Here is a 19,634-nt window from a genome sequence, read left to right as displayed (position 1 = left end):
ACACACACAATTTTCTCATATCTAAATAAGAAAGCATGCATTTCCAGTATGTTGTTGCATCCATGCTCTAACTTGTAGTGACCACACGGTCATTGAGGCTGAACTAGCAGCCAGTCCATGCCCACACTCAATAGGAACATTAGACCTGGGCTGGACACAGCCACTATCATTATCGCTGCACTGACAGTCCTCAAATAAATGCAGCTACAGTTTTGACAAGCTTCAAAAATCTCAAAGCTGAAAAAGGCACAAAAAAAAATAGGCATGCCTAAAAGATATGGTGTCATGAGAGTCAGGTTTATCCACTAGCATCTCATGATTCCAGTCAGAAATGAGTCGGCCCACTGCATCTTACCTATTGGCAAGACGTGTCGGGGAAGTTGCAGACACTTCCGCTTTCAAGAAAATGTTTAAGTATAGACACCTAACTATTGCGTGCGTGTTTTCTTTTATGATGTGTAAGGCATTATTCTACATGGATTACCACATGGTATTCTAAGCATAATTTATAACTGAATTTATTTCTCGTGCTGTTTCGGTTTCAAAAGCCGAACGATGACTGTGAGGTCAAAGAGAGGTTTTAGGTCACACGACGCGTAAAAAACTGCAATATAATTGCTGCTTCTACTTTCATTGTCATTCCGGCTCTTGAGGACGTGTAACCAGACTTTCACATCATAGTTATCATTCGGCTGTTGAAACCGAAACAACATGACAAAAAAATTCAATTATAAATTATTTACCGATTGTAGGCGAATACGACATGGTGATTCAGTGTCTTCCGCATTACTGTAGACTAAAAAACATGCCACCAAAGTTAGGTGTCTACCCTCCTTTAAGCACATGCAGAAAAACAGTGCTTGGAAGAAAGAGAGGCGATTGCAAGTGTTGTAAGCTAAAGCTTGCTTGAGATACGTCGGTTTCGAAGTTTGTTTTTTTTTAGAATATTTGGGAGCCGCTGTCTCCTCAGCCCTCGGGGATAGTTTCCTGCAGTTGGAGAAGCCTGACAGAGGCTGTGCCTCCTCGTGGTCTTTCTGGCCAACAAGTTACGTTTCCTTCTATACATCTAGGCTTCGTGTTCATTACAAATTAGTCACTGTACCAATACACCGAGATTAATTAGCAACGGCTTCGCTATAAAAATTTCCATTTCAAAAATAAAACATACGCAATTCTACCAATGTGACTGATTTGAGTCCCTACTCTGCATTTCTAAGCATGTATCTTACATTGCAGCTATTCAAGAAAGAAGGGGACACGTTTACCTACAAGGCTGACCTCAGAACAAGGCCCAGATGTGCCGGGAACCTTCAACAGAAACTGCACTAGCAAGACGTAACCTTAGCATAGAAAGTTTGCTTGCTCATTAGCACCCAAGCACATAAATTCTTTCTTTGAAACTACAAAGATTTTAAACGTTGCAGGGCTCTACGGCCCCTTTTTATCTATTTAAACTGCGCACGCTGTCATCTAGCTGCGTGTGGTGCAGTGCAACTGCGATGACAGAACTGCTGCTCCCGAGGACAGCGAAAGCAGCGCGCGCCAGTGGATTCCGGAGAGAGCGCTGCTGGGGCACGGTCGCTTTCGGCAGCACCTTACCAAGATGGGAGCATAGCTGTTTGGCGCGAGTGGTTGGTGCACGACCAACCCAATACAGACACACTGCCAGAAAATCACCGCGTTTCCGCCAGTGTGCCCGTACCTTTAGAGCCCATTTTGTTGTAGTCCCAGCACTGCACTCTCGAGAGTATAGACCGCATGCTCTGTTCTGCCACTACATTCCCTGTTGTGCCTGGAAGCGTTGGATTGGTCCAGAATAAACCGATGTCTTTTATGCTGACTGTGGGTGTGTCACTCGTCGGGCGAGACCATGGCTCACGAATGTTATTTCCTAAAACTGCATGCACATGGTTGTATTTCTTTGCTCTTTCTTGACAGCACTAGTTGTTCCTGAAAGACTATTGTAAGAAAGAAGGAAAAGAAAGACCATGCACCTGTACGGAGGATGTTGGTAGCAGACAAAAACCACTTTGCAGCTACCTGGCAGCTGCACAGAGGTATCAAATTGAATCACCTTCCCATGTTTCTTCCTCCGTGCTGTGTTGTGCTTCTCCTTCAGCCAAAAGAGCAACTGCACGGCATCAACCCAAATATGACAGGACAAAATGCTGGTAAAATGTTTTACTGCAGAGCAGAGCGGCCCTTTGTCCAGAAAAGATGCAGCTGCTGCTAGTGGACCACTGCATTCAGTGGCTCAGCACGCATGTTGGCCAAGTCCAGGTGCATGTCCAACTCGTCGTCCACTTGCCCAACGACAACCCTGCACGACAGTGGGCAGCAACATACTCTGTCACCTCCTGACAAAATATCTCACATTTTAGAACACCTGAAAGTCATCAACCTTTAAGTGGCAAGCAAATCAAACTAATGTACTAAAATTTTTCTCAATAGACACCTAGGCCTGTCAGAATCTGTTTTGGCTGAAACAAAGTGCATGTAGTCACAACAAACCTCCAGAATCCTTCAATAGCGCTTTATGGTCATGAAACATCTCTGTAACTCAATGGGGGAGCACTTGGTGCGCTGCCCAAAGTGGCCACAATGCAGCGCTGGTGTCAGTCAAGCGAAAGGAAAAGTCGCAGGGGAGCAAACTCTCCTTGGCTTAGTACACCTGTGAGCAGGAACTAATGCCAAAGAGGGAAAACAGAAAAATGGCAGTATGTATCTCAAGCGACATTGGTGAGCTAGGAGGAGAAAGCGAGATAATTATATCAGGCAATATGAATGCACACACACACACAAGACCTGGATGGATATACAGATTCGACAGGAAGCATACTGCTGGATATGTGTGACAGGCATGAGTTAGTTGTAACAGTACCGAGAAGTGTGAAGGGCTCATACCATGGGAGGCAGGGAGTCTGCACTTAACGATAGATTATGCACTTATATCACATAGGATGTATAATAGGCTAGGGGTAATGAACATAGATGAACATGGCTCGAGAAATTTAGACAATGATCACAGACTTATTAAGCCAGGTTTCAGAAGAGAAACCGGTGTAGGATCGAGGCAAGATGAACAATCAGATGGGAACTTTTACTCAGAAAAGCAATTGGAAGCAGCAGCCAAACAAATTGAGGAAGTAATTACTGAGGACAATAGAACAGAATGGACTTATACTAAATTAGCTCGATTACTTGAGCAAGAGATGGCTAAGGTGCGAGTTGGGCCAAAAGGAAAAAGAAGATGCAAACACAAGGGTTGGTGGGATGATGAGGTCAAGAAGGCCATAGAAAAACATCTGGAAGCCTTTGGGGAACACCGATTATGCAAGAAACGAGGGTAGTAAGAAGGTGAATTAGATAGACGATGGGATAACTTTATGTACTGCGGAAGGGAAACATCCTATTTGATCAATGAGAAAAGTAGAAGAAAGGGGTCCCAACGGATTTCAAAAGTAAGTAAAAAGGGTAGAAAAGTAGCAAGAAATTTTGAAAACATCTGAACTTGATGGGTAATTAAGACTAAGTTAGAGCAAGGTTTATAGTTAGAGATCAAGGTATTCGGCTAGAAGGGGATGAGGCAATGGAACAAGGATGATCGAAAAATTTAAAAAACAAAGAAATGTTGCATGTACTTTATTGAAGGAGAATTCACCGGTGACTGCAATTATTTGGCTTGGACAAAGAGAGTGGGAAAGAGTAGAGAAGGTTCCTATTATCACGTTGACAGGACTAGATGGTCTTCCAATTATGTTAATAAAGAAATTGGGACCAAAATCTAAGTAGGCAATAAGAGAGGTTAAGTAGAGAATGTTGGCCGAATGGGTATATAGTCATGATTCACAACAGCGCAGCAAATACGGACAAAAGGGAGACTAGACAAAACAAGCGCTGTGCTTGTTTTGTATAGTTTTCCTTTTGTCCGTGTTTGCTGCACTGTAGTGAATCATGGAGAGGTAGTGAGCAAAATGATAATGGATGGTGACTAATCAGGATGAACATGATATTGTCACGTAGCAGTTGGTGCTGGTAGTTTGCGTCTAGACGGCAGAGAAACGCCAACACCGAGAAGCTCCGAGAAGATGCGACAGCACACCGAGGCGGCCAGAGCAGAACATTAGGTCCTTCTTCAGAAGCGAACAGCATGGCCCACGTGCTGCGTGCCGAACAGCCGCCGAGAGGCTTTATTGTAGATGCGGCATTACCTTTCCTCTCGGAAAGAGCATCGGCCTCGGAAAGAGCATGCTTTAACAAGAAAATAGGGAGAAAGAAAAAAACAAGACTGAGTATCGCGTGGCACTCACTTAGCCACTAAATGTCTCGTAGGGCTTCATCCACATGACATGAACAATGGTCTGGTCTCTGCTGACGGCGAGTAGTACAGGAAACCCCATCCGAAAGATCTTCATAGGTTATGCTGCTTAGCTGACTGAGAACTCTGTAGGGGCCAAAATACTGCTTTAGCAGTTTTCGGGAAAGACCGTGGCATAGAATGGCAGTCCATACCCACACTTTGTCATCCGGGGCGAACGTCATTAGTCTCTGACGGCAGTTGTAACGTCGGGCGTCACGGCCTTGTTGGTTCCCGATGCACACTCTCACAAGCGTAAATTCCTCAGTGCCAATGTCGGGGTTGCGGCCGTCATGGGGCCCATTGCTTCCAACATTGTCGACACTTCGCGACCGTACAATGGACAGAAGGGCGTCCTCCGCGTGGTTTCCTGTTGAGCCATGTTATACACGAAAGTAATATATGGCCGAATATCGTCCCAAGATCAATGCTCAACGTCAACATGCATGGACAGCATGTTGACGAAAGTTTTGCTAAGGCGCTCGGTCAGGCCATTTGTCTGGGGATCGTAGGCGGTTGTTTTCCTATGGGTAGTGCCACTCAGCCGCATGAGGGATTCCAAGAGTTTGATAGCGAAAGCAGTGCCTCTATCCATGATAAGTGCCAGGGTGCCATGCCTGAGGACGACAAGTTCCACGAAAAATTTCGCAGCAGCCTCAGCCGCTGTGCCACACTGGAGGGCCTTGGTTTCAGCGTAGCATCTAAGGTAATCAGTGGCGACGATGATACATCGATTTCCCAAAGAGGAAGTTGGGAAAGGGCCAAGAAGGCCCATGCCAACTTGCCCAAACGGGACTCTGGGCACTTGTACGGGATGTAAAAGTCCAGCTAGCTTGACAGGAGTCTTTTTCGTCGTCGACAATTGCGGCACATGCGCACATAGTGTTGCACTGTCTCCACAAGCTTAATAGCTGTTTTAAATCCGAACCAGAGTGCAGGCGTAGTTCAGGTGACCGGCGGTGGGCTCGTCATGACACGCCAACAAGATTTCTTCATGGAGATTCGCTGGAACGACAAGGAGGTAGTCACTTCTGGTTGGAGAAAAGTTAGCTTTGTACAGCACGTTGTTACGCATACAAAAGGAGGACTGTGTTCTTGCGAAGGGCTGGGGAACCTCCGTGGCATGTGCTTCCAGGAAGTCAAGAGGTTTCAGCGCCGGGCCCTCAAGTTGCTGACTGGAAACAGTCACTACATATACGGCTGCAATGAGAGGAAAGTCCGGTGCGTCATCGTCGTGTGCAACCTCGACTGGAGATCTGGACAAACAGTCGGCATTGTTATGTTGGAGCCCTTATTTGTACACAATGGTCATGTCGAACTCCTGAAGGCGTAAGCTCCAATGTGGGAGGCGGCCAGAGGGATCCTGCCGTAAGTTCGTCAACCAGCAGAGAGAGTGGTGGTCGCTTACGACATGAAAATTCCGGCCGTAAAGGTAAAGTCGAAATTTCATTACTGCCCATACCATGGCGAGACATTCTTTTTCGGTCGTAGAATAACTAGATTCAGCACGAGACAGAGTTCGACTGGCGTATGCTATTATACGCTCGGCACCAGCCTGCCACTGAAAGAGTACAGCACCGAGGGCCACGTTGCTGGCATCTGTGTGGACCAGTGTCTCGGCATGAGAATCGAAATGACCAAGGACAGGCGTCGTTTGCAAGCGGCGCCTTAATTCATCAAATGTCTGCTGCTGCTGCTCGTTCCATGCGAACGGGACGTCTTCTCTTGTAAGATGCCTCAGTGGTGCAGCAAGTCGGGAAAAGTTGGCAATGAACCGCCGGTAATACATGCAAAGGCCCAAAAAACGCCGGACCGTTTTTTTGTCCGAAGGGGTGGGAAAGTTGGCGACGGCAGCTGTTTTAGCAGGATCCAGCCAGACTCCACAATTGCTGACAACGTGGCTAAGGAAAAAGAGCTCCTCATAACCAAAGTGGCATTTTTCGGGCTTTAACGTCACGCTGGCAGATCTTATAGCCCGTAGCACAGTCAAGAGGTGCTGTAGGTGTTCTTCGACCGTTGGCGAAAATAAAACGTCGTCCAGGTATACCAAGCACGTTTGCCATTTCAGGCCTAACAAAACAGCGCCCATCATTCTCTGAAATGTTGCCAAAGCCGAATACAAACCGAAAGGAAGGACCTTGAACTCGTAAAGGCCATCCGGCGTCACGAACGTTGTCTTCTCGCGATCCCGCTCGCCAACTTCGATCTGCCAGTAACCACTTTTTAAGTACAGCGAAGAAAAGTAGCACACATGCCGTAGCCGGTCAAGAGAGTCGTCGATGTGTGGTAACGAGTAGATGCCTTTTTTTGTAACCTGGTTAAGCTTCCGGTAGTCAATGCAAAATCGCAGACTGCCATCTTTCTTCTTAAGCAAAACCACAGGTGAAGCCCAGGGGCTACTCGATGGCTGGATAACACCATCTTGGAGCATTTCTTGGACTTGCTTAGCTATGGCTTCACGCTCCCGCAATGAGACACGGTATGGGTTTTGTCGAACCGGTCGGGTACTGTCATCCGTTATTACGCGGTGCTTAGCGAGAGGATTCCGTTTGACTGCCGATGCAGACGAGAAACAGTCTTGGAACTGATGCAGAAGACCGACTGGTCTTTCCCTCTCGGTTGGTGGTAAGCCAGGGTTCACATCAAGGACCAACTGGGGTGTGTGACAGGTGGACGTTTCCCTCTGGAGGGCAAGAAAGTCGTATGATTTTCGGCCAAAGGAAAATGGGGCCAAAGCTGACAAAAACATCCCATGACAGTTGCGTCAGTGGTTTACAAGATGGTGATGCAGTTTAGAAAGGGCAGACCACAGGAATGGATGGGTATTGGGGGATAGGTCCTGGAAACAAAGAAGGTTAAAGGTCAACCTGTTTTCATTGACGCAGTGCATCAAGGCTGCTGAACACAGGCCCCATATGGCTAGCATTTCTGGATATCAGGGGAGCCTACGACAGCGTTATTCAAGAGGATTTGTGGGACATACTGGGCACACTGGATGTAGAGGATGGAGTAACTTGCCTTTTAAAAGATATCTATAAAAGTAACAAAGTGCTTATAAAATGGGCAAAAATGTATCTGAGCATACAGAGAATAGATGAACAGTCATTACAGGGACTAATTGATGTAGATTGATGATATAATGCTAATGGCTGACAACAAGGAAGATTTGCAGAGGTTGGTGGACATCTGTGATACAAAGGGAGATTAGGTTTCAAGTTCAGTAAAGAAAAATCTGCATTTTAATGATGAGGGGAGCGAGTATAGGATATAGGAGATCACGGTAGAGATAGTGGATGAGTACAGGTATCTTGGGGTGTGGATAAATAATGGTGCCGAGTATCTGACACAGCATGAAAAAAACATAATGACTAAATGTATTAGGAATGCAGCTGTCATGAAATAAAAAAACTTGTGGCTCCAATCCACGCTGTGAAGGTGGTTGGACAGCGAAGCTAGAAAACGACACCCAATTACCCATTGCAACATCACTTGAAAATTCACACACGTGGCTCTACAAAGAGTGAAACCAAAGAAGCGAAATGTACTTGAGCTGTATGCTGTAAGTCCGATTTCAAAGGAGACATGCTGTTTGCATTCAATTTTTAGCCTAATGCTTATCGGAATGCATTGGACGGTGTTCCCATTGTTAACACGCACCTTGATTTTGACGCTTGTTTTGTGTTTCGTCTTAATGAAAATGAGTACTGAGCTATATGCCTGATTTCAAAGATTTACCCTTCATATACATATATGTTAATTTTTTATTTTATGCGTTTCTTTATATTTTAAATTTTTATTTTGTATATTTCTCATATATTTCCTTTTTGTTTTCACTTTTGTATTATTTTTATTTTTAATGTTACGGCTGCTTTATGATCAGTACATGATTTCTATGCTGTTGGGTGCTCTTCCACTCGGAGTAGCATTCAATTTTCAGCCCGGCATTTTTTGCTGACGCCGCCGCCGACATGAAAATTTCCTTGGACGGTAGAGGTATACAGCCTAGCTGTAAAATAGGGCATTGTGGAATTACAATAGGTACAAAGTGATAAGAAGGATCTGGAAAGGGGTGATGGTTCTAAGTCTGACTTTCTGCAATGCAGTCCTATGCATGAGACCAGAGGTTCAAGCAAGGTTACAAATCAAGGAATGCGGGGTAGGTAGGCTTGGTTTGGGGGTCCAGGGTGATATGGGATGGTGCGTCATACGAGAGCAGAGAATCTAGCAGTAAGGTAGAATTTGAGGAGCGGTGAGAAAAACAAGGGGAAAGGCAGTGGAGCTAGGAAAGTTTTCAGTTACTTGTACATGAGAAATACCTACACAAAATGGAGAAAGGCAAGTAGAAAACTGACAAGGAAATATCTGGACAGCAGTTGGGGGCAAAACAGGCATTGTCAGTTAAAAAAGAGGCTTAAGAAACAGAGAGAACTCTGAGGAAAACAGGAGTGCTGACGAAATCCGCACTGGGAACATACACAATGTTTAAGCAAGAAATTGCCAAAGAAAATATCTATGATAATTCTAGGGAAAGCTAATTGTTGTTCGAGGCCAGGATGGGAGTATTGCACACTAAGGCATATCAGAATACTAGACCTTTATCTAGTGAGGCTAGCCTAGCAGTGCTGTTCGAGGAACTAGCGGGAATTAAATGGGATGTGATAGGGCTTAGCGAAGTTAGGAGGACAGGTGAGGCATATACAGTACTAAAGGACGGACACATACTGTGCTATTGCGGATTAGCGGATAGACGAGAACTAGGTGTGGGATTCCTTATTAATCAGGATATAGCTGGCAACTTAGAGGACTTCTATAGTATTAATGAGAGGGTAGCAGCTATAGTAATTAGGCTGAATAGGAGGTACAAGCTGAAAGTGGTGCAGGCCTACGTGCCCACATCCAGCCATGATGACCAGACTGTTGAAAGTTTCTATGAGGACATAGAATCGGCAATGAATAAAGTAAAATCACACTACACTGTCCTGATGGGCGACTTCAATGCGAAGGTGGGCAAGAAGCAGGCTGACGACCACGCGGTAGGTGACTATGGGATAGGTTCTAGAAATAGCAGGGAAGAGTTATTAGTCGAATTTGCAGATAGAAATAATTTACGGATTATGAATACCTTCTTCCGTAAACGAGAATACAGGAAGTGGACCTGGAAGAGCCCCAATGGTGAGACTAAAAATGAAATCGACTTCATACTATGCGCTAAACCTGGGATCGTTCAGAATGTGGCCGTCCTCGGAAAGGTGCGTTATAGCGGCCACAGAATGGTAAGGTCTCGAATTAGCTTAGACTTGAAGAGGGAACGGAAGAAGCTAATGAAGAGGAAGTCCATTAACGAGTTAGCCGTAAGGGGGAAAGTACAGGAGTTTAGGATAGCGCTGCAAAACAGATATTCAGCTTTAACTGAGGAAGACGATCTTGATGTTCATACAATGAACGATAATCTCACAGCCATCATTACGGAGTGCGCAGTAGAAGTAGGCGGTAGGACAGTTCGACAGAATACCGGAAAGCTATCTCAGGTGACGAAAGATCTGATTAAGAAGCACCAAAGCATGAGGGCGTCAAACCTTACCACCAGAGTATAACTGACAGAGTTATCGAAGTTAATAAATAAGCGCAAGGTAGCCGACATAAGGAAGTTTATTATGAAGAGAATCGAGCATGCTCTAAAGAACAGAGGTTGCCTAAAGGCGGTGAAGAGGAAACTAGGCATAGGTAAAAACCAGATGTATGCATTAAGAGACAAGCAGGGCAATGTCATTAGCAATATGGATAAGATAGTTAACGTAGCTGAAGAGTTCTACACAGACCTATACAGTAGCCAATGTAATCAGAGCGTTAATGAGAAAAACAGTAGTCAACAGCAATGCGTCATCCTGCCAGTAACGAAAGATGAAGTAAAGAAAGCCTTAGTAGCAATGCAAAGGGGAAAAGCAGCTGGGGAGGATCAGGTAACAGCAGATCTGTTGAAGGATGGATGGGACATCGTGCTAGAAAAACTAGCCACCATGTATATGGAATGCCTTATGACCTTGACTGTACCAGAAGCTTGGAAGAATGCAAAAATTATCTTAATTCATAATAAGGGAGACGCCAAGGACTTGAAAAATTAAGACCGATCAGCTTACTATCCATTGCCTACAAAGTATTTACTAAGGTAATCGCTAATAGAGTCAGGGCAACCTTAGACTTTAATCAACGAAATGATCAGGCAGGCATTCGTAAAGGATATTCCACAATAGATCATATTCACACTATCAATCAGGGGATAGAGAAATGCGCAAATATAACCAACCTCTATATATAGCCTTCATTGATTACGAGAAAGCAGTCATAGAGGCATTGCGTAACCAGGGGGTAGAAGAGCCTTATGTCAAAATACTGGAAGATATATATAGCAACAGCACAGCTACTATAGTCCTCCTTAAAGTCAGCAATAAAATTTCAATAAGGAAGGCCGTCAGGCAAGGAGACATGATCTCGCCAATGCTATTCACCACCTGTTTACAGGAGGTATTCCTGCTTTGCTGAGTCACTCAGGAGGTGAACTGCAAATCATGATCAATGAGTTAGACAGGCAGAGCAGAACGCTGGGTTTAAAAATTAACATTCAGAAAATGAAGGTAATGTTCAACAGTCTAGCAAGGGAAGAGTACTTCACAATTGGCAGTGAGAGCCTGGAAGTTGTAAAGTCTACTTAGGGTAGTGGCAGGTAGTGACAGCTGATCCGGATCATGAGAGGGAGATAACTATAAGGATAAGAATGGGGTGGAGCGCATATCGCAGGTTCTCTCAGATCATGAGTGGCAGTTTACCAATTTCCCTCAAGAGGAAAGTGTACAACAGCTGTATCTTACCAGTACTCACCTACGGGGCAGAAACGTGGAGGCTAATGAAAAGAGTTCAGCTTAAGTTAAGAACAACGCAGCGAGCCATGGAAAGAAAAATGATAGATGTAACGTTAAGAGACCGGAAGCGGGCAGAGTGGGTGAGGGAACAAACGCGGGTTAAGGACATCCTAGTCGAAATCAAGAGGAAGAAATGGGCTTGGGCAGGACATGTAATGAGAAGGCAAGATAACCACTGGTCCTTAAGGGTAACGGAGTGGATTCCAGGGAAAAGTAAGCGTAGCAGAGTGCGGCAGAAGGTTAGGTGGGCGGATGAGATTAAGAAGTTTGCAGGTAAAGGACAGGGTTAATTGGAGAGACATGGGAGAGGCCTTTGCCCTGCAGTGGGTGCAGTAAGGCTGATGATGATGATGCATATCAGCCAAGTACCACGAGATAGACAAATTATGCAGTGCGTGTGGAGAGGAGGAGGAAACAGTCACTTGACACTTTCTGTAAAGTGCTTCACCCTAGAGTTGAAAGCGGTGGGGCTGATTTATTCAAAGCATTGCAGTTTAAGGACAGTGAAGGAAATATAGATTCTAAGTGGGCAGAGATAACCAAGCGAAGGTTATCTGCTTGGTGGCTAAAGTGAAGACGAGTGAAATTTCACGAGTCATGGCGAGGTGCCATCTGTCCATGTTTAGGCAAGCAGCAGAGTGTGAACCTGTAACGTGTGAACCTGTGTAGTGTGTGCCCTGATCGATGAATTACATGAGTGAAGTGCAGGCATCAGAAGAACATTTATTGATATCGAAGCGTACCTTATATAGCAGAGAAGGGAAAAGGAGGAGGGGATTGGCCGACTAGGCTCGGCCAGCTAGGCCACTAAATGATAAGCCACGATGGGGCAACTGAAACTGGTTACAGTCAACCCGCATATATCGAACTCGCAAAAAAAACGGAATTAGTTCGATATATTGTGTAATTTGATATAGAACGTTTCAAGAAATTGACAATGTACAAAACGCAGCTCATCAAGAAGTGTTCTTTAATCCTTAAAGACATGTACCGCGTGCATATTAGCGCGAGAAATAGTAGCCGATCGTCTTCTGCTTTTTCGCTTTCAAAGAATTGTTTAGCATGCACTTTTCAATGTTGCCGAGTGACTGGGAACAGCCGAGTCCACAGCCTTCTATGGACGCGCAGTGGCGACGAACAGCGCTCAGCGCATGAAGTGCTTCAGAACACGTGGGCGGGTTGGAACTCGTTGGGTCCTCGCAGTTACTGTCGCCGGCGAGATCCCTAGCCAGATCGGCAACAATATCTTCGTCAGCGAGCTCTCCAGTAGTCGCAACATTGTCGTCAACGGAGACAAAGTCTGTAGCTGCAGTCCCATCACAAACAGCACCTGGGAACTCGGACAGCTGTGTTAACTGTTAACAAATCGTCAAGTTCCTCGAGTGGTTCATCGATGTTGAGGGGTTCATCGCAACATTCAGTTGAGCTGGCGCCAGCATCGCCAGAAGCAGAGAGTCCACAGTGACGGAAACAATTTTGAATTGTTTCTTTTTTGACGTCGTTCCACGATACCTTCAACATCATTATTGCGCTCAGGAGGTCAATTTTCAACTCTCGGAGAGTGCGGAGATTTAGCAATAATCGTTGCACAAGGCGCTTTCTGTAGCCTGCCTCCAGTACACGAATGACACCTTGAACCAAAGACTGCAGCACCGATGTTGTGTTCGGTGGCAGGAAGCGAAACTCTATGTTGCTGACGCTGACCTTACGATGGTGCGCAGAACAATTATCAACGAGTAAGCAGATCTTTCTGCCTTTGCTTACCAGGTCGTCGTCCCAGGAATTCAGCCACTTGCCAAAAACTTCGCTTGTCATCCAAGCTATTCCGTTGGACACGTAGGTCACCGGAAGACAGAGTGCATTCTTCAGGCACCGCGGCGATTTTCTCTTGCCAATCACAAGTGGTCGAAGCTTGCTCGATCCATCGACGTTGGTGGTGAGCAACACCGATATTCGGGCTTTGTTAACTTTTCCGCCGTGGGACTTATCACGACACGCCAGTGTTTTATTGGGCAGCATTTGCCAGAACAAGGCTGTCTCATCGGCATTAAATATATTGCGGGGATGATATCTTGCCGTGATGTCGGTCCAATTTCCATCAATCCATTTCTGCACGCTGCTGACGTCCACCGCGCGGCTTTCACTGGTGACAGCCCGGCCGACAATGCTGTGGCGCTCTTTGAAGCGCTGCAGCCAACCTGAACCGCCTTTGAAGTCGGGTCTGTTCAGCATGAAAGTGAGATCCTTCGCTTTCTGCTCAATTATGGGGCCAGAAACAGAAATGTTCCGTGACCTGACATCAAGGAACCACTTGTACACTGCTGCCTCCACGTCTTCATATGCAGCCGTGCTTACGTGGCAGGCGCTGGTAGCACTAGGCCTATTGTCCGCCTTAGCCCTAATGTCGGCCTTATTTTTCAAGATTGTACTCAGCGTGCTTCTTGGGATGCTGTGTGCTGCGGCGACATCCGACTTCTTTTCTCCACGTTCAACTCTTTTGATAATCTCTATCTTTGCGGATATTGTCAAGTTCTGCCGTTTCACGGCAGCCATCTCGTTAAACAAAGCGGACGAGCACTACGTTCCGAGGATGCGACTTGCAACTGAACTGTGTGCAGGCGCATGTGCCACCAGGCTGTGACAGAGATAGAGACGGGTCGAACCACTTTTTTTAAGGGGTGGCTGTCTGAGGGAGGGAGCGCCGCGCAACACACATGCAGTTGGGCTAAACCACTTTGGGAGGGGGGTGTCGGCAGCTGGCCCGGCTGCCGCGCAGGAAAGCCAACTTCTGGGGAAATTTTACGGTGTTGAAGTTCGATATATTGCATGCGGCTGCTATTTTTGTTCGATTTAACCGTACTTTTTCCTACATGTTCTCATTGTAACATTACGTTGTTCAGAAATTGTTCGATATACAGGGTAATTCGATATAAACGAGTTCGATATAGTCTGGTTCGACTGTACTACAAAGACGTGCACTTTTTCATCTTTTGCATGTACACCGGCAAAGACGACGATGGGTTAGGTGTGAAAATATTTTACTTTATTACGTTAATGAAGACCATTGTACAATGCTGCAATTCAACGGCATTATTCAATCGGGGTCAGGGCAGTCAGTGGTGTCTTCCCATAACACAGTCACTTTGCAAAGAGCAGTGCCCTGCTACCAAAATGGCAAAGCAACGCGCGCCGAAATACACCCTTTATAAACTAAAAACACGGATGTTCAAGTGAAAGTATCCTCTGGTGTGCTAGTATCGCAAGCATAAATAAATTGTCCAGCAAGAATTTTTTTAATGCCTTTGTAGAAGCTGAGCTATAATAATAATAATAATATTAATTGGTTTTGGGGAAAGGAAATGGTGCAGTATCTGTCTCATATATCGTTGTACACCTGAACCACACTGTAAGGGAAGGGATAAAGGAGGGAGTGAAGGAAGAAAGGAAGAAAGAGGTGCCGTAGTGGAGGGCTCCAGAATAATTTCGACCACCTGGGTATCTTTAACGGGCACTGACATCACACAGCACACGGGCGCCTTAGCGTTTTGCCTCCATAAAAACGCAGCTGCCGCGGTCGGGTTCAAACCCGGGAACTCCGGATCAGTAGCTGAGCACCCTAACCACTGAGCTATTGTCAAAATTTGAATTTCAGCGTCTTTGAGCCTTTCCCTCTCCTCTCATCACTGTTTCTACACTGGAAGGTTGGAACTTCTCCGCCGGAGCTACGCGGCTTACTGGCTATGGCCATGGTAGCTGTCTGACGTCTGAAAGAATCTAACCAATTGCAAACTCTCAACTTGTATGCACAGGTGCAAGCGACAGAGAAGGGTGCGAGCATTAATAAGTTTCCGAAAAGGGCTCGCCAACTTTTGAGCGTGATCGTGGGTTCTCTGCTGCGTGTAGGAATGGATTAGGTATTTGGCCTACGTGTTCATGACAACACAATGCAGTGAATGAGCGATTTGATGTGCTCTCCTCAGAAGGTGCTTCCGAGCCCCTTTAAGTCCACCGCTGCTTAAGTCCGCCTTTCCTTGCTTATTTCTGTCGCATGCAATAAAGGATGTTCGAATTCTGAAAAAAAAAAAAAAAGCTGCACCAATTTATACTCCCTTTATTTGGTAATAGTAGTAGTAATGCCTGTGGCTTAACCTGTCGAAATGACACGGGGGCTACCAGGGACGCTGAAGTGCAAGACTCCAGTTTAACGGAGATCAGCTAGAGTTCCTCAATGTGACTTAGAACGCACAGCACATGCACATTTTTGCATTTCGTCACCATCGAAGTACAGCGGCCAGGGTCGAACCCGCGGCCTTGGGATCAGCAGCTGAGCACTACAGCCACTCAGCTATCGTGAGGGCTCTTATTTAATATCTGCTGTTAGAGACCTCCAAAAGTGAATGCTGCACAATATGAATGGTACCTGACACAAAGCAAGGAAAGCTATTCTCACTACAGGAGCTAGAGCAGTGCCAACAATTCGACTAAAACTGTATGCAAAGATGTGAAAGGGGGAGACTCTAATAAACTCAAGATTTCACGTCAATCTGGCGCACAATGCTTTAGAATTACTGAAAACACAATGCAGAAGCGCCAATTAGGTTTGCTAATAGACGCCACACTTCCTTCGATTTTGCTGTCGCATAAAATGGGTGCCATTTTCGCACTGCTTCGCACAGAGAGCTTTTGGTGGGTAAATTTAAGCTCTGGCAACACTAATTTTGTCTGAAAGAAAAAACGAAAAAATGCTGGGTTGAAAAAAAAAAAATGAAGCTGAACCGAGTCCTGAACCGGTTTGGAATGGTTTGTTTGAATCGTTCTAAATTCGGTTCAGTTCAAAGATGGTGAGAAAATATGGGTTCGGTTCGGTAGCAGTTCCCGACAAAAATACAGGTTTGGTTCTAGTTTCAGGTTCAGGTTCGGTTCAGGTTTGACACCCTGCCAGGTTCTAAACAGATGATTTCATGTCTAACTTATCTGCCTATCTACAAAATGTTAATGCACAAGAAAATGCCAGCCTAAAAGGGTCAAACTGTTTAGAGGTCCTGCTTTCTACAAGCAGTGCCTTTGGAGCACTTGATGCGGTTCCCCAAACAATGCATGATGGCAAGCATAGTCACGCTAGCGAGTATCCTCTGTGTAAAAAACAGTGCTGGGCAAGTCTGTACCAACCACCAGACACAAGTTGCTGCGGCAAGCATGAAAGCCAGCTCTGCATTGTATCAGGCCACGCATCGATAAAGTGCATGACGTCAACAAGATGCTTTCAGCACAAGGGAAGCACACTGCACACTGCACACCCTCTCCCAGTTGCGGTATTTAAGTAAACCTACTTGTTGTTCCCCTTGCTCATGGCCTGCCATGCCCTATCTGTTTTCCAGAATGATACAAGCTCGAGCACAGCAAAAGCACTTTACTTTTTTTCGAAGGAGGCAGAACATTAGAGGCCTGTATTCTATACGAGGTCAGTGCACGTTACTGGGGCTGGTCGAAATTATCCAGAGCCCTCCACTAGTCCCTCATAGTACGAGTCGCTTTGGGATGTTAAACACCTTGAAGCCAAAACCAACTTTCCGGTTTTAAGAGCGTGAGCTGTTACTAAACACCTTGAAGCCAAAACCAACTTTCCAGTTTTAAGAGCGTGAGCTCTTACTAATCACGGTTCAAGATTTCATGAGGTCTGCTGCCACCCTGAGATCACAGCGCCATCTGTGGCAGCAACTACTCATCACGTTCCGCGATTTCGTGGGGTCTGCTACCACCCTGAGGTCACAGCGCAATCTGTGCCAGCAATTTGAAAACAGCACCTCTCGCATTCAGGCTTGTAGCGCCGCCATCTACAATAGCATTGTAAAAACAACCACCTGCCGCGTGCCTGTGATGATGTCACGGTCCAATATGGTGCATAGAGGTGGAACTATGCGAGTATGACATCAGGGGACGAAACGGTGGCATAGTTTCGGTTTCTCGAATCCATCTGATAAATCTTCGTTCATTTTCAATGTCACATTATTTTAATGCCAGAGAGGTGCGAGAATTTCACTCAACTCGGACAGCAAAACACAATGACATGCCATAAGCTTTGCCTAGGGACCAATTGGGACCCCTTCAGAATCAAACAAAATCGCATGCGGAGACCTACACGTTGTCCCCCCGCACTATGTACAGTCCCAGGGGCACCTGCTCCACACCATGGTCCGAGCTGTAGACTCGCTCGTGGCTTTCGTCCAGGATTAGGTTGATGGTCTGGTCGAACCCCTTCAGCGTGCCCTGGCAGAGTAGAGAAGGACGAGCATCATTTCAGGATCACTTGGCGCACACCACCACCCAGACCCCGGCCCGCCTGCTTCGTGTGCACGTGCTGCCGCTGCACGATGGCAGCGTGTAATTGAAGCTCTGGTGTGACGGTTCTTCCTTGGCGCGCCAAGCCATACCAAAACAAGGGTGAGAAGAAAAGTAAAGGAAAATGAAGAGAAAAAAGAGAAGGGGCGGAAAAAGGGAGAAGGCGTCGTAAAAGAGAGAAGGTAAAAATGGAGGGATGCGATGGCTCTCGCCTAACCTATATATGTGTAGCGCCCTACATGTAGGACACTGCTTTTTTCCAGAGTAAGTATAAAAGTTTATTGCATAAAATCTTGCACCAGCTAGCATAGGCCCAAGAGGGTCCAAGCCTTTCCTGTACAAGGAGTGGGTTGTGTGCATTCATTTTTTCGCGCAGCGTGCATTTGCAAAGATCCACCAGTCTTCTCTGGAAGCCATTTTTTAAGTTCAACGTCATCAATTGCATTGTAATTCTACAAGAAAAACGAATAATTTTTGTGGATTGTCTTAAGGAAACCACCACATGTGATGGGAAATGTGATTTTAAAGTCGACGTCAAATATTTGAAGCTTTACCACACAACAGGTAGCGAGTTTGCCTAGTACCCTCCATGTAGGATGGCTCAAAAATATAAAAATATTTCCACCAATAAAAGCATGATTCTGAACTGTGAAGTGAAATAAACACATTATATCGAAGAATACTGAAGTTTCGGCATCAATGGATTAAGGAGGGACGCGAATTTCAGCAGAACATTTTATTTAGTGATGCATTTACACGGAATTTTTTAAGCATGTTTATTTAATTTCAAAGGTACTGCCAGCCTTACTTTAAGGCCTTAGGCAGGAGTGCACAATACAAAAAGATTCAGATAGAGCATAGTGCAAATGCACATTAAGACATTCTCAACACAGGTTATGCATACAAAGATGGATAGAAATCATTTAATTAGAAATAATTTTAATTTTACACCTACTCGCCCAGATATTTTGCAGTTACATCTCCAAAACATTGTTTCCTAATATATACTTTTCCTCTAAATCTTGTGAAAAGGCTGCAGGGTTAAAAAAACATTGCAAAAAGCTGGTTCAACATTGACTGCATTCCTACCGGTGTGGTACAAGTCAAGACGTTCTTAGAATTAATGAAGCAAAACCTTCACTTCACTAAGTAAAGCCGCCCTTCGCGCGTAACTAAATTTGACCGAAACTAATCGAAATGCGGCCGCCACAATCGGGTTCAAGCCCTGATACTCTGGCTCAGTAGACGAGTGCCTTAACCACTGAGCCACCACAGCGGGCACCTATCCAATGTGAGGAACCCACTGAACGTTGCAGACGCCAAGCTGCGTCTACTTGCCCGGTACACTACAGCTTTCGCTCTCTAACCAGATTCAGCAGTAGTTAAACCGCACCTAATTATTTTTCACAAAGCATAAATTTTGATTTTGAATTTTTACGATGCAGTGCTCATTGATATTTCATACAAGAAATTTAAAACTCAAAAAATTTGAAGAACGAGGAATGTATTGACCTGCGGCATCATCCTACCAGTGGAGCAAAACAAACGGGATCAACATAGGCAGTCGCGAAAAAAAAAACGCTCCATAAGGTGAGTATCTAGGCAGAAAACCATACCTGAGAAAAACACCCTGTAGGAGAGCTTCCCCACAATGCAGAGCTACCAGGTCCAGAAAACAATTTCTTTAGAGTACGTACTAAACGGTTTCAACAATGAAACTTCGGGGCAGCATATAAAACGAGGCTTATAAGTGGATACAATGATTTGCAAAGAATCAATTTTTTTACCACTTGGTATTTCAAAGCTGCCTAACTAAGCCGTTGCCTAGTGTAGCCGTTTTCTTTCTTCTCACTATATCAACACGGATAAAGGGGCCAAGTCAAGTGGGAGTTAGCAAGTTTTAGGCACGACAGAAGGGCACACAAGCTTCCACCATGGCATGGTGGAGGGCACGCAAGCAGCAGACGAATATGCATGCCAAAGCATGCAATTCGGGCTCATACTTTTTTTTTGTGGAGCTA

At 45.4% G+C, this 19,634-nt stretch overlaps 2 protein-coding genes across 7 annotated transcripts in view; one reads left to right on the top strand and one right to left on the bottom strand.

Annotated features, from left to right (window-relative positions):
* Positions 1-1,767, top strand: part of LOC144098251 (oxysterol-binding protein-related protein 9-like) — a 165,642-nt gene extending 163,875 nt beyond the window's left edge. For all 6 annotated transcript variants that reach the window (XM_077630755.1, XM_077630751.1, XM_077630754.1 and 3 more), the window contains one exon: positions 1,237-1,767. In XM_077630755.1, coding sequence (XP_077486881.1) covers positions 1,237-1,329 — 93 coding nt within the window. In that variant the 3' untranslated portion in view covers positions 1,330-1,767. The remainder of the gene's footprint in view (positions 1-1,236) is intronic.
* A 399-nt stretch (positions 1,768-2,166) lies between these two features.
* LOC144098249 (U6 snRNA-associated Sm-like protein LSm8) overlaps positions 2,167-19,634 on the bottom strand; it is a 38,424-nt gene continuing 20,956 nt past the window's right edge. Inside the window, exons 3-4 of the mRNA XM_077630749.1 lie at positions 17,414-17,541; positions 2,167-2,320 (exon numbers count right to left, since the gene is read on the bottom strand). Coding sequence (XP_077486875.1) covers positions 2,230-2,320; positions 17,414-17,541 — 219 coding nt within the window. The 3' untranslated portion in view covers positions 2,167-2,229. The remainder of the gene's footprint in view (positions 2,321-17,413; positions 17,542-19,634) is intronic.

The sequence above is a fragment of the Amblyomma americanum genome, chromosome 7 (assembly GCF_052857255.1).
Source record: "Amblyomma americanum isolate KBUSLIRL-KWMA chromosome 7, ASM5285725v1, whole genome shotgun sequence".
Taxonomy (NCBI): domain Eukaryota; kingdom Metazoa; phylum Arthropoda; class Arachnida; order Ixodida; family Ixodidae; genus Amblyomma; species Amblyomma americanum.
This window is presented reverse-complemented; position numbering and strand designations above follow the sequence as displayed.